The sequence below is a fragment of the Acanthopagrus latus genome, chromosome 18, assembly GCF_904848185.1.
Source record: "Acanthopagrus latus isolate v.2019 chromosome 18, fAcaLat1.1, whole genome shotgun sequence".
Classification (NCBI taxonomy): Eukaryota; Metazoa; Chordata; class Actinopteri; order Spariformes; family Sparidae; genus Acanthopagrus; species Acanthopagrus latus.
The window spans coordinates 6,707,091-6,734,831 of record NC_051056.1 but is presented as its reverse complement, the minus strand read 5'-3'; the positions used below and the strand labels follow the sequence as shown (position 1 = coordinate 6,734,831).

General features: G+C 40.0%; 1 protein-coding gene across 1 annotated transcript; it reads right to left on the bottom strand.

Annotated features, from left to right (window-relative positions):
• Positions 1-10,841: 10,841 nt before the first annotated feature.
• On the bottom strand, positions 10,842-25,176 carry hspa9 (heat shock protein 9). The gene is made up of 16 exons (XM_037076871.1): positions 24,833-25,176; positions 24,000-24,049; positions 21,584-21,671; positions 19,358-19,539; positions 19,048-19,172; positions 18,862-18,935; positions 17,497-17,603; positions 17,197-17,359; positions 17,016-17,108; positions 16,039-16,248; positions 14,889-15,116; positions 13,828-14,050; positions 13,186-13,280; positions 12,911-13,003; positions 12,425-12,565; positions 10,842-12,038 (listed from the first exon to the last, which is right to left on the bottom strand). Exons 1-16 carry the CDS (start codon positions 24,911-24,913, stop codon positions 11,961-11,963), a joined length of 2,031 nt encoding a protein of 676 aa, XP_036932766.1. The 5' UTR covers positions 24,914-25,176; the 3' UTR covers positions 10,842-11,960.
• Positions 25,177-27,741: the final 2,565 nt, after the last annotated feature.

The following is a 27,741-nucleotide window of genomic DNA, read 5'->3' as shown; positions in this document are numbered from 1 at the left end:
TGAGAGTAAATGAATGCAACAACAAGATATGAACAGCTGTACCACACAGCTGCTGTAACTTTAACAAACAGAACCGCATTATTTACCGGGAGGGCTGACATCTCCACCAGTGTTCACACCTCTGCTTGTTATCCCTAGATTTTTGAAGTAGAATTTTATATTTTCCTGAATGTAATGGAAACTCAGTGCAGCTTGATGACAGGTAGTTCATCTAAAAACTAGTGCCTTGGAAAGCAGTCTCTTCAAGTGTCTCTGAAATCTCAGGCTATTTTTTCATTTTGAGTAGGGGTGTAACGATTCATCTACTACATCGATGAATTGATTTATATTCCTACTACGTCGATCTGTGCTTGGCAAGTTGGCCTTCCAGGTGACATATATTAATTTAAAATCATTTGAAATGGAAAGGAATTGTTTCTATCGATACTAAGAAATTGCACGTTGGACTTTATCACAACAAACTTTAAGGATGTGTGTGTGGTTTTTTTTAGCATTTTTAACGATAAAGACACGTTAAATGTTACTCGATTCAGCCTGCCTGTCTGTGACGTCATCGGCATGTGCCGACAGCAGCACAAATCTCAGAATGACAGCAAAATGCAGCGTGGCGGATTGCAGAGGAGCCAGTGAGTTTGTGTGGAAACACTCTGGCTTTTGCAAAGACGGATATGTTCTAATTAAGTCGCTCGCTCTCTGCAGAATATGTAATAGCCAAGTAAAAAAACATGGCAACATGACTCATCTCTCCAACCACATACTAAGGCGCCTTGGGATTTCACACAATGCTGACCATCCAGGCACCTCTTGCAGTGTTAGTGCTGCAGCAGCAGCGCAAGGTAACGTCATCTCTGCAGAATGTTGGTTGCACTCTGTTTCTGGTATTACTAATGTACTCTGTTTATGTTGTAAATAACAGCAGAAGTAGCAGGTCAACCTACTCTTAATTCAACCTGAAGAAATGTTGGTTGCACTTACTGTAATCTTTTTATATTGAAAATGAAAGCAGAAAAGGTTAACCTCCTGGTTGCACTTCATTCAAATGAAAGGTTAATACATTAGCAATTAATTGTAGTTGACTTGTTTTTGGCCAAAAAGTTACTAAATCTATTTCAAGTCACTGAATCGTATCAGATCGTATTGTTCTAAATGAACCAAGATAGTCCTTGAATTCTATCGGCAACCACAAATCGTGATACGAATTGAATGATTGTTAAAATTAATCGCTACGCCCCTAATTTTGAGGTCCGTCTCCATGGCACTACGGCGACCCCTGTTGCCTCTGTCCTGCAGCAGAGAGACATGAAAAAAAACAGTGAAAAAGAAAGACAGAGAGCGGGAGAGAAAGTTAACACAAGGATGTGACGGTCAAAGCTGGACAGAGTAAAATACACAGCACAGTCCTCCCCAAATGAAGAACATAAAAAAAACAATGATGATCAAAAACAAGATGATTTGAAAAGAAAAGAAGGAGAAAAGAAAATTAGAACATGCAGAGACACAGACAACCGAACGGAAACAGAAAAACACAGGAAGCTGGCATGGGATCATTAACTGAAGGTCGACGGAAGCTCGGGTGATGAAGGTTACTGGAGCCTCTGTGTGTGTGTGTGTGTTGTGTGTTGTGTGTGTGGTGAGCATATTGTGTGCAGAAACAGAACATAAAAGTTAATGATGGTGACACAGTGTGTTTCTGTGAAACTACCAGAGAGAGAAAGAGGGAGAGACACAACCCTTTACTTGTTTCCATATCACACATCTGTACAGCAGGGTATGGCTGGGTGATGCTGGTATTTTAAGAAGTTTTTCTGAGTACTACTAAGTATTTGATGACTAAGTTTAGTGGTTGGAGCAACACTGTCTCACATCTTGCCATCACGACTGTTGTAAAACCTGATGGACGAGACAGTGTCTTTCCACCCACAGGGAGCACAGACAGGCCACAGAAATGTGACAAGTCAATTCACGTGTAATTTTACAAGAGGGACTTCTGTATTTGTGTTTATTTTTGTCACGGCTCTTCTTGCTGGGTGGGGCTGATGGTGAGAAAGATGATCTGCATGCACCAGTCAGGAAGTAGCATCATTTGAATCAAAGGGTGTTGACAGTAATGAAGTTATTATATTCATTCTGCCAATAAAAGTGTAAAAGAGTGTTGAACTTTTCATCTACAAATGTGTCTTTGATTGTTTATTTAGTGATGAATATTTAGTTTATTTCAGTTACAAGTGTTTTGGGCACTGTGTTAAAGATTCACAGTTTCAATTATTTCAACAGTTTTTACTCACAAGTATGGTGCAACTGATGCTACAGTTCTCTTATATTGGTATTTGGTAGTTTAGATAAAAACTTTTTTTTTTTCTAATAAATCATTGTATCAGCCAGTTGTGATATTATTTATTCATTTTTATATATATTTTAAGTTGTGTGTTCTCATAAATCACACAACTGCAACAATATTGATCAGGATCCTTTAGATCTGTTTTGTTTTCTGTTTAAATTGTGGCCGAGCAAGACAATTCACAGCTGGTGAAAAACTATGGAAATGTGACAAATGACCACAAACTTAGTTTGGGATTCATTGTTTATTTTTGTAAAGAAACAAAAATCTAAATCACAAAAGGCAAATATGGTGCAGCATCTCATTGGAGGAGCCGCTTACTGCCTCTAACCGTAGCTACCGTTGGCTAGTGAGCTCATTTAGCTGTGCAGCTGTGTACAGAGTGTTTGTGTGTTTGTGTGTGTGTGTGTGTGTTGGGTTGAGACATGCGTGTGCGTGGCTGGTTCTGGTGAAATATGAGGGACAACCTGAATACTTACATGTGAGCTCAACAGCAGAAATAAAAACTCACTTTCGGGCACTAGTCTGGCACCGTTAATGACGTTACTACTGTCATGCAGTTGAAACATGAATTGAAAGTTCCATGCGTTCATCCGCAGCACAATGCATAATGGTAAATATTGCTGTTGATGGTAAGTGACCATCAGTTGTACACTACTTTTCACAATGCATTGTGGGATACTTTGAGTGCACTATATAGGGTATAATATTTCCCACTAGATATTCGGACAGCACCACAAAATGGCGTAGTCACTATGTAGTGCACTATATAGGGAGTAATGAGTGATTTCGGACACAGGCATGGACAACTGACTAGCCATTTTCGTCTTCTTCTTGTGGCATTCGGTTTCTCCCTCTACTATCTGTTTGTATACAGTGCGCAAGCTTTATGCACATGGTCCGTCTCTTCTCTGTTTTTGGTGAATTTCAAGTGCCACCGATAGGCCTGGAATATGAGCTGCAGCGTGTTGAGTCATTTACAACGGATCTGTTTGGACGCAAATATTTTTGAAATGATGCCCAGGAAGACAGGGGGAAAAAAGATTGTTTTGGTACGTGTTGACATGGCCTGTGTATACCTGTATATATACTACATATCTGAGTTAGAATGTATTCTAAAATATCATATAGAGTCTCTTATACGTTTTGATTTGAATAATAATAATGATGATAAGTGGTATGGGAGAGTTATCATTGTTAAACAACCAACATTGCTGGTCAGTGTTTATCATTGTTTATCAAAAATGTTTAGACAAGGTACATTTTATTCACGTTACATTAAGTCACGTTCACTGTCTTCTTCACTCCCCAGCAGTTGTAGAGACAGACCACCAAATGAAACACACTGTAACTATACTGTAAATACCCAACTCAACAAAATAAAACAAAGGTTTAGTTTGTTGACATGTACATACAGAATTGTTATATATTATACCTTTCATTTGATCCAATAATATTTAATTCAAGGTTTTGTATCAATGAATGTTTTATTTCCCGCTAATTTGTTTTTTAGATCAGGAGAAAAAGAAAAAAAACAGGGGACAGTACAGTCAGACTGACGGCAGCAGAGCTCAGGTGTACAGGAGTGTGTTTTATGACTGTCTAAACAAAAGCAACGTTCACAAGACACCTGACACCACGCCTCTCTCTGAGCTACTCACATGCACCTCATGACCCGCACAGCTGCAGTTGAAACTGCTCTGCCAGGTTGCATCAGATTTGTTCATAGCGTCTGTCTGTCCGCTGCTCGGCGAGGGGAAGGACAGAGTCATCAGATGATCCAAATCACCCGGAATTATCAGCACTTCATGAACACTGCGAGTTCAGATGATGTAGCATGTACGGTTAAAAACAAAAATAAATCTAGAAGTTATTTTAATGTAGAAAAAGAATGTTAACATTAACAAAGGTGTAGTGGATTGACAACACTGGTATTTTAGTTTGAGTGTATCAGTTTTGTCAAATTAGGTTGAAATTTTTAGAAAAAAAAGTGTGCCATTTTTCATAAAATGCTTAAAAATGTAAATTTTTGTAACCATGGAAATGACAGAAGTCTGTCGGAGCCGACCTCAAAAGGTAGTTTATCATATTCGTGAACTGATCTGACGTGGAAAAAGAACAGAGATAATTGCACACAATCATCTTTTCATTATCATTTAGGACTCTTTCCCTCCACTTGTGATTATCACAACACTGAAATGTCTTGATTGTTCACAGTGAAATCAGACTAGTGGTTCCAATGACTTCGTCCAGGATGCCACAGTCTCCAGTATGTGCTGTGGTGTGCTTTGCTCTCTACATTCCACAATTTTCGCTTCTCGCACACATATAAACAGAAGAATGTAGGAAACGATGATTTCAGAAATACGACTTCCACTTCTGACTCCAGCCAACACTTGGGATAATGTTATTAACTTATAATAAAGTACTACACAATGATGATTTCAGATTTTTTTATTTTTTAACAGGCAATTGAGCCATTAAGAGTAACAAACTTTCCAAAAATTGGGGACTGTAGTTCAAACTGTTTTGAGTTTTTGCTGAAACAAGCAGTATGAGTTTGTATGTCAATAACTTTCCTCTCAAGGCAGTTGTTTGATCAGGGTGCTGAGACCATCGTGTGTTTTGTCCATGTGACTTCATTAGATAAGGATTTTTAAAAACACAACAGTGACTCTCATCTGCAGACGCAAGTTTTTGTCACTGCCACTACAACATGATCAGAAACAGGTCTGACCTGTTCGCCACCAAAAACACTTCGTCCCAGTCAGCTGACATCAGCTGACACATCTCCATGTGGTGGATGTAGGACACTGACAGCCTTATGACGCTGTTTACTAAAGGAGAAACAGTACACTGAATTGTTAGGGTTGAGATTATATTTACAAACCCAAATGCAGACAATGGAGACAGGAAGAGGTGAACAAGTGGTAATTCGACAAAGTGGAGCTAGAGGGTGATGTGGATGAGATGACGGTGGTTGCAGGTAGAGAGGCAGGCAGCATGCAGGGACTCAGGTGAACATAAGCAGAGCAGAGAGGAACAGCACTGGAGATCTCCATTTGGATGCAATAATCTGGCACCGAAGGGGTGGAGAGACCAGACAGATACAGGCTGCGGCTCAATTCAGCGTCTGCATCCTTCAGAGGCCGCATATGAGGGTCAATTATGTCACAATGCCACACGAAGGCTGTCCCAGTTTGAAGGCTCCTCCAAATACAGCCCTCAAATGCAGCCTCCTTTTTCTCTCTTTTTCGAGGACGCACCGCTTTTATCCTTCACCGCCTCACATATCCCAAGATTCTTTGTGCGGCCGAAAAAGAAAGAAGAAAGACGTGCTCAAGTGGCGCAGATCTCGCATTTAAATGTATGTGTATACTCGTTTTTTACTCATTTGAACATCCAACAGCAGATATGTTAAACTTCAAGGGTAAAATACGTGACGTTGGTAATACTTAGCTTGATGCTTTTAGAAGAAAATTCCTAAAAGCCTTCACTTTCAAACATTAGATGAGGCTGACTTATAACTTATTGTGACTATTTTTACGTCCTATACATAAATGGACCAAGATGAACAGATTTAGATCAGGCTGTGATCCCTGCTTTATTTCCAGACTCTGAAGCTGTAAAGTCTATTATAACTATAATTGATTTGAATAAAGAGCTAAGTTTAAGATTATCTTTATGATGATTATATTTTTGCTGTATTAGAACCCTTTTGTCTGCTGACATAACACAAAACATCTTTTATATTTCATTTTGTATTAGGGAGCAAACAGAGAGATTGATCACTGTCGAGGTCAGAACCAACATTTGTTCACAGGGGGTCAAACATTCTGCCGCAGCTGGACGGAAGTCGGAAAGACAGTAATACAAAATAAATAGCCCATGTGTCAGTCCTGATGTCACAAATCTTTGCATCTCTGTGTTAATGTGATCTTGTGTTTACCTTTTCTCTTACTTCTCTCTGTGTTCAGTCGTTACATTATTTCTGTTATTATTTTGTCAATTTATGAGTTCCTTTAAACTTATTTGTTCATAATCATTCATTTGATATAATTCATGAAATAAAATATTGTTCTATTGTTACACGTTGTTTATTCCATTTAGTATTTACAGCCTAAGTACAATTTAAACAGGGTTAGTAAACGGCATCAAGTGCTACTTTTTAACGGACAACAAGGGATTGAACTTTTTCTTTTATGATTAAGGTCTTAACATTTAAAACTATTTACAAAATTACAGCATAAATTACTTTTTACAGATTATTATTAACTATTAACAAAAACAATTATTATTAACAAAAATATTGTGTATAAGTGTTAAAAATGATGTACAGTAACAGACTGAGTCCCTGGCTGCTTCTCCTCTTCCTCCACAAGGAGGCTGAAACATATTTGACAGTCAAGCTTTACTCTTCTGTCACTTTTGGCAGAAATCGTGACGTGTGCCAATCTGCTGTTGCTGCTGCAGCTGCTGCCATGCCATTGTTTTTTTCTAAGCAAACGCTTTGGGTGAACCAGAGCTCCCGGAGAAAACCCGTACAGAAATCCTGTCCAACTATTCACTTCTCCCTTTGGACATCCAAACTCAAACTTCACTCACACAAGCATCATCAGTTCATGTCCTTCTGGGAAACCATCTTCTCCAGAACGGTGGATGAGCAGCCTTTGGTCTTTCACGCGGTCGTTGGTCTATGTCTGCTATTAACTTAGGGACTTCTTTCCAAAATTCTGTCTTTTCTAACACCGCCTTTGTGTCTAAATTATAAGTCAGTATTCTTTTGTGAGTATTCTCACATTCATCCAAGTTCTACAGATGCTCCTCAAAAAGATCAATATCATGCGGCAAATTTCATGAATGAGGCCTTTCAGGTTCCCGTATTTGACTCTGACATTTTCCTTTTCAGCTCTTCCTCCTGTACACAAAATTTCGTGCGTCTCACACAGCAGAGCATGTAAAACAGGCAACTGAGGAGATGCTGAATGCACGTGAAATAGACAAGGAATAACAACATAAGGAATATAAAAAAAAAACATTGATTTTATGGAGGTACCAAGTGTGGGCTCTGTCTCGCACACACTTCAGCTGGCTGTACACGAGGGTCTGCTGTCACAGTGCAGCGTCACAGACTCACCTGCTAACACAAGGAAGGTTGTCAGCTTGTTGCAATAGCATATGCAGAATAAGAAAGAGCCAGAGCCAGTATATAGTTTGTTTCAACTAAATAAAAAAAACCTATTGAGGAACAGCTTGGATGCTGGTACATTTTTTCCTAATGCAGCTGTATTATCCAGGAAAATATCAGTTAAGGCTAAGTACCGGATCGGGACTCGGTATCGGCAGATACTAAATATTAAAGGACTAAACAAACCTGATCAGGACATTTGTAGCATAATAGCAGAAGTTAAAGATTACTCACTCTGTTCTATATTGATGTATTTTTTTGTTTCAAGGACAGATTTATTGGTTTAACATAAATATACATCAAGGGACTGATTTCTTTGTTTTTTGTTGTATTTCAGTTTTAGTGACTTTCTTTTAAGATGTCTTGTCATCTGGATGTTGCTTTGGAGAACAAGATTTCCCTCACATGTATGCCAAGTGTGTATCATGAGAGTGACAAATAAAGAACTGGATGACAGTAGTTTTGTTTCACAAACCGTCTCACAATCCCAGACAGAGAGAGTGTCGGTGGTGTGCATATACCGTCATCCAGCACACACTGTATTTCCCCTGCAGTTCCACTGAAAACGAAACACTTCCTCCTTGGTGGTTTGTCTTTCTGACGACAGCTGTTAATCTGAATGTGATTGGTGGGCAGCCATGATGTCACAGAGAACATATTTCCCAAGCAGGTGAGTCAGGAGAGAGAAGTCAACCTGCAGCAGAAACCTTCCGGCTCAGTGTGTGTTCTCACGTAAGCCCGGGAGGAAGGACAGCCCAGTGTGTGTGTGTGTGTGTGTGTGTGTGTGTGTGTGTGTGTGTGTGTGTGTGTGTGTGTGTGTGTGTGTGTGTGCGGGGGGGGGGGGTCATGTGGCCCCTTTCATGTTAACAAGAATCTATCATTTTTAAAACTAATGTGACACTTTAAATGTCCCTGTTCTATACACATAACTACTATGGGCACTCTGATACTCCTTATAAAATGAAGAGCAACAGTATTTCTAGTTCATGTTGGTTAAACATCTGTGGATCTAATTCAGATAATCATTTGACACTGTGGTGGAAGTAAACCTTGAGCAAAAGAAAGATACAGTCCTGTGTTTCGTGGATACACTTCCGATGCTCCACCAGGTGCGTGTGTGTGTCTGAATGGCGTGTGTCAGAACATGTTACTCACCTGAGTAAGGCAGAGCTCATGCCACCATGTCTAGACCTGATGTGCTCGCACACACACACACACACACACACGCACAGCCTCACAGAGATCTCGTGCATACAGATAGTCTCAGTGAAGTCTATCATATGAATCACAGGCTTTTGCAATGAATATTATAACATGGTCATAGTACCACCATTTGTACCAAGGGAACAATGTAAAGGGTTTTAACTGACTGGACTTCACACTCTTTGATTTAATGTCAACGTTATAAGAACGTGACTGGGCGTTTATGGCAGATGAGGGGTTAAACTGTGGAAGGGTCGGCCTGCAGATCTACTATTTCTACACTCTGGATTTTTCTTCATACCAGAAATGCTTTTTGGCGAGGCGGTGGGACTATTCTGGCTGACGATCTGACAATTCAATGTGACAAATGAGCACTTTTATCGTTCACCAGTGCTAACAGAGATATTCCTCATTGGTAGAAACAATTTCTACCTCGTTGGCTTTGTGCTGGAGGACTGTAAGTCCCTAGTTCCCACAAAGTTGGGCCTTGATGTTACAAATTTGACACAGGTGTAGCCAACAAGATACAGAAGGTATGTAGTAATGACTCTGGCATTAAGCACGTCCTAGTTATTGTTATTCAAATATGACTTACTATAAAAAATAAAATAAAAAATAGCAGTCAGGCTTGAGTCAGGAGGTCCTACCCACCTTCATCCAGCAGGGGTCCTCCTTACACCACAAAATATTTTTTTGCCTCCCATCCTGCTTTTTAAAGGTTTCACAGGCCAGCCTGCAGGCCTGAAAAGAACCAGATAAAACATGTATTTAAATGTGGTGATACATTCTTTTTGTGGCTATTTAATCATTTGTATTCTACAGACGTTAAACTACACAGCTGCATGTATGCACAACCTAAGGGACCTCTATTTTTCTTTGGGTAGTGTGAGTATGTGTAACCTCATGCAGGCCTCTGCATCAGTGCCACAATGTGGCAATTTCAGCAATGATTCCTCTAACCTAGCCTAGCCAGATGCCCGGGCCGACCTACACTCCCCTCTCATAACAGGCCTATTTGATCCATTTCAACACATCAAACTTTATTAAACCTCCTTATATATGAAATATTACTCCAAACTTTTATTCCCTATTTGATTCTGATTGCTTTTATTCTTTTGCCTTTCAAATAATGGTCATCAGTTCTATCATTTTTAAACCTCAGGAAGGAAACTATGGGAATCAGGAAACTTTTGCATTAAACTCTTGCTGCAAAACATTAATCCAGATTCCTTTATACCTTTATTCAGGATGCCTTTTTTGAATCAATATTTCCTCTCTTGTATTATGCCTCCTTTGTAATGTTGCATTTTAACCCCAACCTAACCAGACCGTAAGCTCTACCTTGGATGCCTAAACCGAACCTGGATGATATAACCTCTCCCTCACTCAACTGGCACTGGGTTGTCAGTTCCTCTCCTCACTACATCCTCTTTGCAACTACCTCTGTTTCTCACTACTGGCACAGCGTTGCCAGTTTCTCTAGCATCCCTTTTTTGCAAAAAACCTTCATGGGTGCATTCCAAATCGCATACTTTCCGTTTAAGTAAAAATACATGCCGCAGCTGTCGTCACAAAGTACATACTATTGCATGCAGTATGCATACAATTGGGACATACTACTTTGTCATGACAGTGCACCTTGAACTTTGACCCTCTTGCTCCATCAGAGCCACAAAATACAAATATTATTACTAATATTCCACCTCAATAAACTACCATGTACATCTCACTGGAGGTGTGGTCCTTGCTGGTGAACTGAGCAAAACAAATTGAAAACAAGTTATTTGTTTTGTGGGATCACATTCAATAACAAATAATTGGTTTATTTTCTGATTTCTCAAATGAACAAATGATAAATGGTCCCTATAGTAGCATCACTGAGGATTTACTTTGGCACATCACACATTATATGCTTGCAACAATACCAGTATTTAGCAGCCATAATTTTTACAATGTTCCCTCTGTCAGGTCAGTGTTAGCATGCAAACCTTTTGTAGTGATAAAAACAGTATGATTGAAGTTGATGTAATTACTTTATACATGATAAAATAAAGCATTTGACAGGTTTAAATTAACATTTTTACGTTTCAGAATGAGAAACTACTGCACGTATTAATTCCATCCATCAGATTTTTATTAGAAAAGACAGCAACAGTTTTCATGACCCTCAATTGTCACTCCAATAATTATCACACACCCCTAAAATAACACCTCCCACAATTTTAATTTGGTTCATTCATACACAGAGCTGCTTGGATCACTATCAGACAGGCACCCAGCAACAATCCAGTTACACAGAGCAGTTTATGGCAGCAACTTAAATTCCTTCTGTTGGGGAATGACACAGCTGGGCTTGTACTGAATCTCCACTGTCCTGTACAACTCTTCCTCCTGTATGCAATGAGAGGTAAACTAAGGCCTCATTCTCTGTTGTGCAACTTGAACACTCTCTCACACACACACGCACGCACGCATGCACGCACACACTTTGTATTCTGCCCTTCGTGCCATCAGCCAATATGACAGTGATGTCCCCTGGCCTTGGAGGACATAAGAAAAATATTTGTAGACATTCAGATAAACTGATGAAATGAAAAAACACCTCATTGCTGCAGTTCTGTATTAATTCTTAAATCTTTAGAGTGCATTCAGGACAACTGACAGGTGACACGCTGCTGACATGAAAAGTCATATATACTTAAATATTTTCTACAGTAACTTCCCACCTTCAAGTTGTTGAGTGCACTATTAAAACAAGATAGCTATAATTGATGGAGCACTACACAGAAATATATTATGTAGACGGAGTAGGGCTATCTGCTGTACCAAAAAAAGCTTCAACAGCGAGCAAGCTTCTGAACTCAGCTCAACCGGTACAAACACTTAAAACTGATGGAAGTCATAAACAAACATGAAAACTATGATATTTTAGACAAAACAAAAAACTTTTACCACTATGGAAATTAACAGCTTTGTAAAAATACCAGACATGACATCGTTTTGAGACAATTAAATTACAGACAGGATATCCTTGGACATGGTGGAGCATATATTGACATTTAACTTCTCTCGAATATTTTACTGCCAAAACACAGTAGAATTGTATGTTGCCGAGAGAATGACTAAGATTCAGCTTGTAACTCAAGACCGCCACACTCCCCACCCAGTCTACCCCCCAGCACTGCAGTCCTCTGTTGTCATGGAAACCACATGACACCTAAGTGCACAGGTCTACTGCTGGCCTTCTTTCTTCTCTCCCTCTGACGAGCCCGAGCTGCTGCCGCTGCTGCCCTCCCTCTCTGCTGCCATCTACAGGGAGGAAGAAGAGGTTACAGCTGAGTGCGAGCACATGTCAGATTGGAGCTGGCAAAGCTTTGTTTTTCAGGTCCCTAATAGACTGAAATACATTTTCCAAGCATTTCTGAAGATTTATTTGTTATAAAGAACGATGCAATTTAGTGTGTAATTGTGAGTACTAAGTGTTCATTTAGGACATTTATAATGAGTCCTTTACAGATCGATAACACATCTGAAACAACTAGGTATAAACCTAAGCATCATAGAAGCATGGTTTTACATTTTCTACCAATATGTGTAAAACAGACACTATTAGAAAACTCACCACGACCCAACCAGAGATACTTTACTTAAATCATTTTAACAGTAGTTTTCAAACACTGAATGCATGTTCCTACCTTCTTGTATGCCATTTCAAAGAGCTTGAGAGAGGCCTGCTGTAGGGTGGTGGCCGCCTGTTTGATGTTCTCTCCTGTTTCTGAATCCTTGTTGGCCAGAAGATCCCTGACCTTTGAGATCTCCTCCTTCAGTTTGGTGCACTATGAGTCGACAGATCACAGAGGAAACATTAACGTCTAAAAGTGAGTCATGAGAATTGCAAAATGGAGGAATCCAATTGTGTCATCAAATACAAATACAGCAGGCAGTGTTGTTTCGTGTCTATGACTATGTTGATGGGATTCAATGCCTGACTTTCAGTATTTGGCTACCTCCCATACTTTCAGATTGCTGCATAAAAGGTTTCCACTCATCTCAAGAATTAATCTCATCCATTAAGCAAGGCTAAGTGCAACTAGAAATGTCAATGAACTGACAGTTGGGGCACTTAGACTTCATGTTTCAAAGCAGCAAATTTACAGCATGAGCTGAAAACACAGCTGTACCTCATCAGCAGGAAGCTGGTCCTTGAACTCCTCCATCTTGGATTCTGTGTCGTGAACGATGCCCTCAGCCATGTTGACAGCCTCCACACGGTCCTGACAATGACATGAGGGTGAGAAGAGAACAAGAGTGTGGCTGTGTAATACATATGCCCTAAACACACCACCAGGTGGCTTTATAGCACTTCTACATCTTAACCATCTCTCACTAAGACTGAATCGCCTTCAAAAGGACACCAACTTGATATGTTGACCCATTTCATGTTTCCTGTCCTCACCTTTCTCCTCCTGTCCTCCTCTGCGTACTTCTCAGCATTCTTGACCATGTTTTCGATGTCGTCTTTACTAAGACCTCCTGATGACTGGATCACAACTGAGGAGAGGGCAGACAGATGAGACACTTATTATGCTAGCACTTGACACTTCTACACTGTCTGGCCAAAATAAGAAGTCACCACCTTGATTTAACTGAATAAATCAGTGACAGCCTTCCACTGGATAATTACTGCAGTGATTAATATCTCTTAATTAAACTCAATATAGGCAAAGTTATTTAACCCTAACTGATGCAGTGAATTGCTTCTTATTTCTTAAACTACCATGTCTGAAGACATTTCCTGTGGTTGTGGAAAAGATGTTACTGTTTCATAAGTGAACAGTTGATAGCAATTGATAGACAATCAAAATAAGGCAGGAAAAACACGGAGCCACATCCCCAAACATTGCACCAAAAATGTTGTCATTAATATTGATTAGATAAAAAAAATAATACATTCTGGAACAGTTTGTTGCCAAGCTTATTCACTGATTCTTACTCTAACAGACTGTTCAGTCCTTGGCAGTTATACAGAATAAATACATTGTTATTATGTTCAGCAATCAAGTGAACAGAATGCTCCCACTGAATAAATAACACTCACTCTGCTGCTCTCGGCCTGTGCCCTTGTCCTTGGCGGAGACGTGGACGATGCCGTTAGCGTCAATGTCAAATGTTACCTCAATCTGAGGAACACCACGGGGGGCAGGGGGGATTCCCACCAGAGTGAACTGACCCAACACCTTGTTGTCTGATGCCATCTCCCTCTCTCCCTGGCACACCTTGATCTCCACCTGAGTCTGTCCATCAGCTGCTGTAGAGAACACCTGAAGGGGAGCAGTCAGGAACTTTAGGACACTTCATTTCACATTTGGTATCAACATCTGTCCTGAGTGATTCAATCACATGAGGACAGCTTTATGCCAGCTAGTTCACAACTGGCATTAACATGCATCTTGAGCGACTTTTGAAGGGCGCCTAGCGACTTTCTTTTTAAGCATCAGATAGGTGTCCTAAATCAGTTACTCCTTACTGTCTTTGACATGTGAAAAGTCAATAAAAATGTTGTCTTTCTTAATAAATGTTGTGTAAATGGTGAAATTTGATGAAATGGTGTGTTCAAATGGCTGCTAAATGTTGGGATGTAAGAGACAGTTTAGACACAAAAGCAGACGGGGTGGGATGGTGATGCTGCCACAAACAGGCGATTACAACTTTGTCATCACCATTTTGCACATTTTGTCAAGTTTCTCCTCATGTAACAACTCTTAAAATCACAAATTTTTGAGGGAGTTTGGTGATATTGCATTTACTGGTTAAAAGTTGTTTGTGTGACCACAAACATCTGCTGCCAACACTGGCAGATGGGCCCAAACATGTCATTTACATTCTTCTTCACCTTCTACAGAGAACACCAGTTGAGTAGATGGTCCTTCACTGTGGTCCAGGACATGCGTGTACATACTGCTAAAAGAAAGTGGTTACATTCAGCCCAGACCACGTCTGAATGAAGTCTGACTGATCGGATCTCAAGGTGTGTTCACCTGAACTTAGGATGCTGTTCAGACCTGTTATCAACTTGCTTCCTGAGTGATCTTATTGCAACTGGACAGATCCATTTACACGAGAGAGAGACAACTCATATGAAGCTGCTGGTTTAAGTACCTGACTCTTCTTTGTGGGAATTGTGGTGTTCCGGTTGATGAGTTTGGTGAAGACTCCACCCAGTGTTTCAATACCCAGAGACAGCGGTGTCACATCCAACAGCAGCACATCAGTGACATCACCAGCCAAAACACCACCCTGGATGGCTGCTCCAATGGCAACGGCCTCATCAGGGTTGACAGACTTGCTGGGAGCACGGCCAAACAGGTCCTGAACCGTCTGCTGAACCTACAGAGACAAACACTGAGTGTTATTACTTGTAATTCATAAAAGTATAACTACTATCATACAACTGATGATGGATTATTGCTGTATGAAAAAACAAAGCCTAATATTATTTTGTACAGCAATTATCCACGTTAAACGTTTACACAATGCCAAACAGTAAGTCCAACCTTTACAGCAGAAACAATTGGGTAAATAGGAAAACACACCTGACAATAAAAGGGTCAACAGTGAACAATTTGTGCTTGATAAACCTATCCCGGGCAAAAAAACAAAACAAGAAGGTATGTCTTTAATTACTGATTAACAGAGCTAATTTGCAAGCACTTCAAAACACTGTCTGTTCTGACATCTCTCATGTTGTTTAAACCTTCCCAAAATACATACTCCACAATTACGACAACAATTATTTCACTTTTGGGCAGCAAAATTAACAATCTTCACTACGTGACTCTTCAGGTGGAAACTAAAATGAAGATGTGAAGTGACTGTTTGTCACTGCAACAAAACCCTGTAACCTAGGCTAGCAGCTGCAAGGAATAGACAAATAAACAAATAGATCTGCAGAGATGATCTGACCAAAAAATCTGACTCTCCAGATGAAGGGAAACGAGCAAGTTTGATAGAGACCCTGAATGTCACATAATCATCATCATCTTATTGTCTTTTCAGCTAAAATTACATTTATGATGCAAAAATGATCACGCCCACTAATTGTTAATCATAATGCAATTGTTATATTACCATACCATGCAGCCCTATTTGGCAGAATAATGTCACCTTGCCAACTGAACTCCAGCAGATGTGTATTAAAAACAGTGTCATCCTTGACATTTTGGTAGCTGCGTGTGATTTACTGTTCCCCTTTCTCATAAATGAAAATTTAACTGAAGACACAATGTTAGGACTTGTAGGTAGAGGGTACCTTGGGCATACGGGACATGCCTCCAACCAGGAGCACCTCTCCGATGTCTCCCTTGGACACCTCGGCATCCTGCATGGCTTTCTGACACGGGGCCACGGTGCGGCGGATCAAATCAGCCACGATGCCTTCAAACTGAGCACGACTCAACTTCATGTTGAGATGTTTAGGTCCAGAAGCATCCATGGTCAGGTACGGGAGGTTGATGTCAGTCTGAAGAGAGGAAAAACATAATGTGAACATACTCGGTTACAGCAGGTACAAAATATCCCATGCAGAGGTTTAGGTAATAAATAATATCACAACAGTTGAGATGTTTGAAAGGCCCTGTACTAGGACTGCCCTGCCATCAGTACTGACAGCCCACTCTCACAGGGCCGAGTCCTGCAGCAGCCCAGCAGCAGCAGCAGACTCTAAAAGAGAACCTGCTGCAATGACCTACGAGGCAGGACCTTCTCTGCCAGCACTGTAACACTGAGCCAGACACACACACACACACACACACACACACACACACACACACACACACACACTCTGGACTTAAGCAATAATGAAATTTTGTGCTGATGGAGCTGAGTTTAAGGTATACTTCCAATTTTTGTTGGCCTGCACGATATTATTTTTTTTTACTGATACTAATGACCAATAATTACCTGCTTCTTGGGACCAATGAACAATAATTATTTTGTCTACATTTTCAAAAACGTTTCAAAAGTTTAGCTGATGTGCAACTCAGGGTAAAATGCTAAAATGTAGTCAGAAAAAGGTGAATGTTTCAATATTGTGCAGCTCTAACCATCTGATTGATATCACTGACATCAATCGCTACAAAACAATCAGTTTTGACTCTACAAATGTTCATTTAGTTTTGCAATAAAACAATAAAGAGAAAGAAAACACAATAAATAAATTATTGTGTATCTCTCCCAATTTCTATCTGAACTGGTCAGAAATGTGCAGAGTAAGGATGTTCTGTGTACCTGCAGCGAAGAGGACAGTTCACACTTGGCCTTCTCAGCAGCCTCTCGGACTCTCTGAAGAGCCATGTTGTCTTTGGTCAGATCCACACCAGACTGAAAAGACAGAACAGTCATGAGATCCTGCGCTTACAAACCAAACTATAGGTCAGAGGTGTTTGTAAAGACAGACTGAATCATTCACCTCTCTCTTGAACTCCTTCACAATGTGTCTCAGGAGATGCTGGTCGAAGTCTTCTCCTCCCAGGAAGGTGTCGCCGTTGGTGGACTTCACCTCAAACACTCCCTTCTGGATCTCCAGGACTGAGATATCAAATGTACCTCCACCCAGATCATAGACAGCAATACTGGGAACATCATACCAAAAATAGTTAAGCACCTTCTCTCTATGCAGAACCACCTATTATGCCGTCTCTTTCACCGTTTCAGTGAGAACAGATCCTTCTGACTGTAGCAGTGGTGGTGTTCTTCCTTCTCTACTCACATTTTGTCCTGTGTCTTTTCCAGGCCGTAGGCCAGAGCAGCAGCTGTTGGCTCATTGATCACACGCAGGACATTCAGACCAGCGATCTGACCAGCATCTTTGGTAGCCTGGAAGTCACAAATAGATCAAATATTAGGGAATTATTCCATCTTGTGAAGAGGTCATTGTATGGGTGAAATATATCTTGATAAAAACTATAAAATGCTATAAAGTCTCCTGCAAAGCACACTGCAGGGTTTGTGCAAAATTAAATCACTTTTATTTTACATGGCAGTACCTATTAAAATGTCTGGGTCAAATAATGTAGATATCTATGTTCACATAAAGAGCTCTGAATAACTCCAAAGTTACAGTGTGAAAGGGGCATGGCAAATATCCTTATTTTTGGAAGAAGACCAAATTACAGTTACATCAAATTAATGCAAAATATAGTCTAGAAATTACTAATATGATGAAATACTATTTTAAGTGAAAAAGGCTGATTTTTTTAAATAGAATATTGACATAGTCGTACAGAGGATCATTTTCAGCTCACTTTCCTGTGGTCCAGTGGCACATTATGCCAGCCAATTCAGTTTATCATGTTAAAAGGCCATTTAGTCTTCAGACAAACTCACGTGCAATCATGTTAGCACAGCTAAAAACTGTGGTTCGGATTCAGAAGCAGAAAAATTGGTCTTCTTTATGCAAGTTGAGTATCAAATGAATAAATGACCTAAATGTACTAACTAACTAACTTATCATACTAGTTTTTCTAAAACCTTTTTCAGTCAAAATGGACCTCCAGCTCTTTTTATTTTTCTTCAGCCTTCATCTAAACATTTGACCTACTGTAGCATAAAAATGAAAACGCAACAATAATGAAAATAAACATTTACCAAAAAAAGCATCTATGCTTTTCTTTTTAATGCTGCCCAACTTTTTACGCCTCTGACAGTTCTGACACTCAGAGCATGCCAGAGCGAGATTCTGCAGATTACTAGATGCAGAGTTGGGGAAAAACATGCATTTACATGATAGAAAAGATCTGCAGAGATCTTCTCTCGAAAATAGACCGACAAGATTAAAACGGTAAAAACACAATAATGCAGTTTGTCGTTAAAGAAATCTGCATTTCTCTGACAGACACGGGATGTCAGGAGGGAAAGAACAGGTGGCTGGAGTGCTTTAAAGTCCAGCCATTTGGCCGGCGCTTAGCGAAACCCTGAGTCAGACCCAGTGGTTCCAACTGCTCAGATTACACTAAAATAATAGCTTGTTTGTCAAATCACAGAGGCATAAATCCCATCGGGGGCAGCAATGGCATGCTGTGTATACACACTAGACCATGACGCTTAAGCATGTTGTGTGGGTTTATATGTGTACCTGTCTCTGAGAGTCGTTGAAGTAGGCTGGAACAGTGACCACAGCGTTCTTCACTTTGGTTCCCAGGTAGTTCTCTGCCCGACAGACACAAAATACATCAATAAAACTACTGCTCACATAAGAAGATGTAAAGTTCAAAACAAACAGTAACACAACATTACTCATCCAGCGCAGTTATAGTCATACCTGCAGTCTCCTTCATCTTCATCAGGACGAAGGCTCCAGCCTGGCTAGGTGAATACATCTTCCCATGAGCCTCCACCCAAGCATCCCCGTTCGATGCACGTACAATCTTGTAGGGGACGTTCTTCCTGTTAAATAAACAAATTCAAATTATTCTGATGAGTGCGGTGCAAAATTCAGTCAAACAATTACGCAGTGGGTTATTTATCTTGGTTTAAAAGTTCTCAGTAGTTTGTATCTACAATTAAATTTTGGAAAAAAGTGAAAATGATTTGTATTTCCAGGAAGTAAACAAGGTCAAAGATGCACTCACAAGTCTTTCTGGACCTCGGGGTCATCAAAGCGCCGTCCGATCAGTCTCTTGGTGGCGTACAGTGTATTCTGAGGGTTGGTAACGGACTGGCGTTTAGCGGGCATTCCCACAAGACGTTCCCCTTCCGCTGTGAAGGCGATGACTGAAGGAGTCGTCCTGGCTCCCTCTGCATTCTCCAACACCTAAGACATAAGGATACATCCTTCAGCTGCTTCCAGATACTTCACCGCTCATCAACTCGAAACGATGGACCAACCCCCCGTTTACTCCCAAGTTGTCTGTTAAACTATAGTCCTTGTCCTCTGTCTGCGTAAAAGTCTCTGGTGTGATGTGTGATGTTCCCAGTGAAATTTTGTGGTTATGCATGCACAGCTGACCATGACTGTACAGAATTAGGAGCAGAAAGAAAGGAAGGTGACTCAGTTGGTCTGAGCTCCCATTGAGACTCACTGCTTGTTGTCAAAGGAAACACCAGTTGGGGAAGTGATCCTTTGACTGGCCAAAGACACACTGGTAAAAACTATTGCAATAAACTGAAGCTACCACAATCTTTTAATGTGTGAGACAAAACACCAAGGAATTGCACAAAAAGAAATCTACTTTACACTCTTCTAACATTGTTATTTGTATAAGAAACAATTTTTCAGGTTCAACTTACACTAGATAACACAAATACCTGACTAGAAATGATTCACATCTCAAAACATTTTTAAAACACATTTAAAAAACACACAAAAGGGGACTGTGCAGTATCCATTTTGTAGTGTTCAGGGTGGTTATTACACACATTTAATTACCGCAACAACGCGTTCCCAACGTAAGGATTAGAAGACGTGCTCGTATTTGTCTCTTTTTTGAGATTTATGTGCTGGCATCAACAGTGTTTTATTTTGAAAATTAACCAGCTGTTATGTTGTTGTTTTGGTATGTGACTTCCTGTCTGCTCTGCACTAAATTCAGCAGAATTGCTGCATCTGCGAAGATGGCTAGATACTCAGATGAAATTTTAGAAACACAGCTTTGTAAAAATAAAAAAACAAACATATACATCTTGTTTCTTGTTAAATCCTTTAAGGGTTGTATTTTTTGTTGAACTCTGGAATCTTTATTTGGTGAATACTATTTGAACTTGTCTAACTCTTATCTGTAGAAAGGCGCCAAAATAAATACAAGCTGCTGAGCCCTATCTTTTTTAAGAAGTATTTGGAAATATCAAACAATACCATAGATCTAAGGGCACTACACACAATAACAGTCAGACATTGGCAGGGCAGTCAGTAAGCATCACTGACTCTAGTCAGCAGGATTGTGTGTCCCACATCTTGGCACTGGACGGCCCTTGTTGGAGTATTTGGACAATTTGGCATGTAGAATCAGCGGTGGTTCTTTGGTGAGAGGAATCATTACCCAGATGTTTGGTGAAAAAAAAAAGAAAAACTGGACAGGAAAGGGAGCTGTTCACTGTAGTATCCATAATTTCATTCTTTTAGAGCAGTTTATCCTGATTTTTCTCCTCTGCGTCTTCACCAGTGCCATTCACAACTTTTTAAGAGGCATATTCTCCATTAGGAGCAGCTATGTTAGCGAGACGGCTGTCAAAAATGCTGCTTAATCATAATAATGGTTTGTCTATTGGCTAAGAGGCATTTCCTTTCACGCAGGTGCAGAATGTACAAGCTTGGGGACTGCCAGCTGTAGGTTTTGCAGTGTGTTCAGGTGCAGCTTTTTGGCCATAATATAGCAGAAATTAAGTGACGCAACAGTCAGCCTTCACCACAGCTAGCTCTTTAACGTCAGTTTGGTGTGTAGTGCTGCAATTTATTGTTTATTATAAAATGGAAAATTAAAAATCTATCTGAATTATTAATTTTGACTACTCCTAGTTAAGAATGAAAAAAAGAGCTACAGAGTTGCCCACACCCTTTCTCACATGCCAACAGCTGACCAAACACAGCATAAAGTATGTGTGATTGTCAAGCTGTTGATTTCACTTGCAGAAATGGTCTGGTACAGAATCTCAGTTGGTTGTCAGAAAGGTGTGGGTGGAGCAGATTCAAAAAGCGTTCCCTCATCCAACAGTATGGCCCCTTGGTTCTTTAATGGTCAATGTGTAACTTTCCAATTTTAACACACTGAACTGTTAAGGTCAAAGACTTGCATGTTGATCAGCTGAGCAATATAGCTGTACCATCTATGACAGATGCTTAACTGTCTGTTCATCCTCACCTTGGCCTGTTTCCCCTCCATGACTGCCACACATGAGTTGGTTGTTCCCAGGTCAATTCCAATGACTGCTCCCTTGACAGCCTCCGACCTACAACACAGAACACATATACACATTTAGCATTATTGACATATCAAACAAGTTTTACTAGAATGCTCTAAAAGGCAACAGAGGTGATTTTTACACTTTATATCTTTCTTATTTGAAATGCTGGTTTGTCAGCAGGATTACACAAGCACTACTTTTTTTTCCTTGATGGCTGACATCTGAGCGCAATTTGATACAGTTACCAGTAAAAATCTGCATCTAATGGATTTAAATGTCCCAAGTGCCAAATTGAGCACCACAAGTGGTTGCAGTTCAGCACCAGCATTTTAGAGGAAAAAAAAGTGTCAGCTACACCTCTACACTGATGCAAAGAGCACATTTGCATGAATATGGATTGTAGCTCTAAAAAAATAAAAAATAAATAAAATCAGCATTTCCACACTGTATGGAGATACTGATCGACTGATTTCCATTTCCAGCAAGACTAGTAACTTGTTTGCTGACCATGGGATTACTGGGCTTGACTAGCCAGCCAACTAGCCTGTAAGGATGGGATTTGTTTAGATTTTAACGGTTCTTTTTGTGACCTCTTTAAGTGAAAAACTGTAACAATTTAAAATGAGAATGAAGTGTTGCTTTATTTTCTTGTACTCTACACAAACTTTCTTCAATACTGTGCAAGAACAACTTTGAACACTTAACTACAATAGAGCAAAATGTGATAATACGTCACAGTTTCGATGAACGCTTTAATATTAATATTTTATATTTTAATATGTCTTATCAGCCATGTTCAATGGCAATTCATCTACAATGTTGTGATAAAAGAAAAGCAGGGTTTCCCCCAGAAAACGTGCTAAGCCTTGTGGTAGGTTGGAAGGGCAGCCAACCGGCAGCAAAGCATGTGTTTTTTGTGACAGGGGCCAGACACAGGCCAGCAACTGACTGATGGCAGTGCCCTACAGGTAACAGATTCATGGCGTAGTAGAATTTAGAGTGGTTCTATAAGCCTTGCATTAAATCTATGTTAAAAGTTCATTTGTATGGTGGGCAATTTCATGCTGTAGGAGCCAGTAAAACCTCCAATTGGAGGCTTCATACTCCGTATTGATCACTGGCTCGAATGCTGCAGTGATTGACAAGCCTACAACTTGAAAACAGTGCAAGCTAACTATTGGATATTTCATAATAGATATTTCATTACAATCAGTGACATATATTTACATTTGAAACAATGTGGCATTCTGCTTGCTGTCATATTGATGCTGGTGTGATGTTGGAGAGACCCAACATGAGCATTTAGCACATCTTGCCTATAAGTAGTGCAAGGAGCTTCAATAAAAGCTCTGGTTGAGGATCCCTGCATTGCCCATTGGCGGTGGCTTTCACAGACTCTGCAAAACATACCTAAAACCTAAACTTTGACTTTACTAAAACAGCTACCGCCATAGCTTATCTAACGCTGAATTTAATTGGTTAAGTACAGCCACCCGCTGAATTTTGGATAGATAGATATAGATATATATATATATATATATATATAGAGAGAGAGAGTTTACTGCATGACAATAGAGACATGCTGTAAAATGTCGTCTTTTAGCTTGGCCCCTAGAATTTAGTGCCCCTCTTTCATTGTAAATGTAAATGCATCATTGAATACATAGACATTTGTATTGTTTAGCTTAAATACCTTATGAAGAATCCTCACCTTACACTGCTGCCAGGATGAAAGCTTATAAAAAGGTACAAACAGTTATATGTATTTTTGATTTGGGTGGGTACATAATGACCCTTTTTGGGAGGTGAAGAGCAGGAAGTTCTTCATTCTAAAAGTACTTCTGGCTAAATATACAATAACTGATAAAAGTATATACTTGGGTTGACTTGAGCTTCACTTTAATGAAGTGTTCGCTGCAAATATATGTGTATTTGGACAGCTGCCATTGTTTGACCTTCCTGGGGACAGAGGTATGTCTTATGGAACAAGTCCACAATCTCCTCTCTGGATTTGCTTTTTCTAAGGGAATTCAGAAGAAAAATAGACCAGGCTTGTCTCCCCGCTTTTTAGTGCACCGGATAGTTCAACTACTATCTGGCATTTTGGCAAAACAAAACTGGTTCCAAGTGGGATTTATCACTTGCTTTCTAGGCTGGGGGGGCAGCAGGAAAATATCCTTTGCCTTCCAAGGGGGTGTTCCCCTGGGACAGTTAAGCCACATGAAACTATGAATTAGGATAGGAACTCAGATTTATCCCAGTATTTCCACTGGTTTAAATGTACTACTTAACACCTTTGATGTTAGTCATCACTTTTCACCTGGATCTTTACAGGACACATCATACCATCAAAGCTTTCATGGTGATACTCACACATAGTCCCTCCTTGACAGAGCCCTGAGAGCATCGCCACTCCAGCATGCCTGTGAATACATCACACAAAAGTTACACTCTTGTCACCAAATGTTGGATTTCAGCAAGAACCTGAAACAATATAATAATTAATAATACAACATGTCATGTTCTTTTCTGTTTTACATCAAAATGTTATAAAATGTAGACGACGAACAAACATAAGGAAGTCCATCAGCGCATGCACGACAGTTTAACATCGTAGATTAGTGTTTAAATGCAGCAAAACAAATACAATAGGAGACAAATATGATATGAATGCGTTTATCTAACTCTGGAACATCATGTGAGAAATGTTGCAGCATGTTAGGAGAGGGGACACCTCACTGAAGGTCATTGACTCGATCATCCGCTGCAGTATTGTTACCAGTGATGGTCTTTCTTACAAACACTCCAATCGTGTGATTAAGATACCACTGAAGAGTTAATCTAAACACAACACAGTGCCAAGTTTAACCAACTGCGTGACAACTGAGACGTAGTGTAAAACGTTGGCTTTTAGCTTAGCCCCGAGAACCTAGCACCTCTCCTGCATTGTGAATCCAAGTGCATCAATGAATACTAATGGTTCATATTGTTTAACATGCCACAATTGCATGTCTTGTTAACAATTTCAGGTTAACAACGCTCTTGATAGCTGTTTTAAAATAACACCTTGGTAGTCAACGTTAATTAAGCTGGCCTCAAGCTAGTACTATTAGCATGCTAAGCTAGTCGGCTTCTTGTCAAATCTCACAGCTAAATATATTTTATCGTTGGAGAGATTACTTACATGCGTAGTGTTTTGTACTCACCTTCTTGATTAAAGAGGATACATCTTTCGCACAGCTCCTTGTCGGGAGAGTCCTTGAAACGTTTCTGGCGACACTCAACATTTTGACAACTGGGCTACCGGGCTAGCACAACCTGATAAATCGACGGCGACGGTTAATGTCGACACAAACTCCCCGAACTGCTGAACAGTTAAGAAGAGATTAAAGATGTAAAGACTCCGGGTGTCTAGAGACTCGCAGACGGTGTGCCCCAGGTACAGCTAGTGCTCTGGTTCGGCAAAACCTCTCCTCTATGGACTGTAGCAAAGGAACTGCGACGCTTCTTCTGGAATTATCCAACACATGTTGCACCATGCACCGCTGCAGGACCTCTAATCGGGTGGCACATTTACTGCCTGCGTGTTTTTCAACAGTTAAAACAATTTTTTTGAATTGTTTCTGCGATGGATATAGTATTTCATGTGTAGTATGGTACATATATGACATTAAACGTTTTCGATAGCGAAACTGAACACATTTATGTTTCTTTTTGCTTTTTTGTGATCATGAACATAGTCGGGCAGATACACGCAGTGGGCATGTGAAGGTCATGATGTAACGGAGGTACAAGGGAGTTTCACGTGTGTTACGTCAGGGATGCCGAATGAAGTTATCTATTCTATCATGAAATACTATTCCTTTTTTTTTTGGCAGACGACTGTATGTGCATATAGCGCTATTATAATAAATATCCATTCATTTCTGATGTATGAACTCTTGGAACCCAGGGTGACGTCTTGTATTATATAACCAACAATGCCCAAATAATTAAATTAACTCCAATCAGGCAGAGGAATCACTAATCAGAACTAATCATTGCAGCTGAATAGCTGGAACCAATATTTTGCAATAACACACAGTTACTTAAAGATTCTAAACCAGTTACGTGAGTGACGACGTCACATGGCAGCAGTGGATGGTATTGTGTAGAACATCTACAACCACCACAAAGCCCTGAGCATGGCACCCTGCAACTTAACTTAAAGCTTCTCAGCCTCCATATATGTATTGAAAACTAGACTGAAGTTATGGTCTGTGTAGTTAAAATCATGAAAGTTCATTGGAGGGTTTTAATTGATCCCCAGTGTGCAAGTGCACTTCCTTGGTAATGAGGAAAGACATATTTTTTTCAGGAATTTTTTGTTCATACCTCTATGATTGGCAAATTAAAGTTTAAGAAAGTCCCAAGACATGCCATGGTATTATAAGAAATGTCTATGTATGCAGGGCTGTAAATTTATTTAAAGCTTTTGTGGTGATGCTCACACACAGTCCCTCATTGACAGAGCCCTGAGGGCGTCGCCACCCCAGCATACCTGTGAATATCATAGATTTAACATCATAGATTATTATTAAGATGCAGCAAAACAAATACTGAAGACAAATAAGATATGAATGTGTTTATCTAACTCTGGAACAACATGTGAGAAATGTTGCAGCATGTTGGGAGAGGGGACACCTCACTGAAGGTCATTGATTCGATCATCCGCTGCAGTATTGTTACCAGTGAGTTCTCACTATATTCTTGCTCATTACTCCTGTTTAACTCGCTGCAGTGGTTTGAATTGAAGATAGGTTTGGCCCTATTGTGTGCCTGGATAAGGCGCAAAAGATGTTGCATTACTGTCGTCTTCCAGACTGAAAATATACATGTTGATTACAAGAAAAAGAAAAGAAAAGCCAAAGAAAGGGAATATTTTCCCCCCACCTCTTATTTCATTCTTTGATATAATAAACCTGCTCATCTTAATAAACCTGCTCTTCTCAATCTATGCTCTTAGAGGGCCTGAAAACATTGTGATACCCAAAAACGGTTTTGCAGCCATATTATTTCCTTATTTCCTGCATCGGCAGCACAGTTAATCACCATGGCCAGAAAAGCTAGGAAACAATAACAGATTTTAAAGATGTAAACAATAGTCACCATGCTTCCTACATGTTCCTAAACTTTTCATTACTTATGTCCTGACTCTCTCCTCTCCTACCTGCTTCCTGGAATGACCTTTTCTTGGCTCTTATTCTTATTAATTCAATCTACTTATGTCTAGACAGTCTGTGCACCATGCTTTATAACTCTCCCCACACTGATGACACATAGCTTATTTATCCCAGTTTTTTTGTTGCCATACATCTCATCTCCACATGCACCACATACTGTAGAACTTTGCCTCAACACAAGTGAATGAGGTGTGTCCACAATTTCAAGAATGACGGCTAAGGATGAGACGACAAATCGCACAATATATGTGTTTAAAAATTCAGCTTCACCGTTGTTGGACTGTGACAATAGCTACCAACATAACATTTTGTTTATAGATCTAACAAGCGAAATCAGAAGAAATGCACTGTATCGCTCCTCGTCACTGTGTAGTTCTGTTTGAACAGCAGAGGGGGCAATTATACTGCTCAAGAAGACAGACTATTTATTTTCCACCTCTGATTGGTTGGCTTTGTTGGTTTTGATCTCTATATTTGACCTTAACTGTCCAGAGGGGGGACAGAGCCACTGTTTTTCAAGTCACAAGTAAGTCTCAAGTCTTTGCACTCAAGTCCAGAGTCAAGTCCTAAGTCCTAAACTTTGAATTTCAAGTCATAAATATGTATTAAGTGCTAATTGTTTGTATTCATTCAAAAGTTACTTTGACTCCTGCTGACATCTTGGAGAGAGAGGCAGGAACACAGCAGATGCATTAACATAAATTCATTAAAAACGGTTTCCTTTGCTTTTAGGGTTGTGCTTTCTCTGTTATCTCAGGGTCCTATGATGCACTGCATTTGCAGTGACTGTCATGGGGCTGCAGTATAATGCCATATACCCTAATGTACTAGAGTGATGCCAAGATTGAAAAGTGGCCGAAGGCATGTCAGTTGCTGCCCAGCGGCATATACCA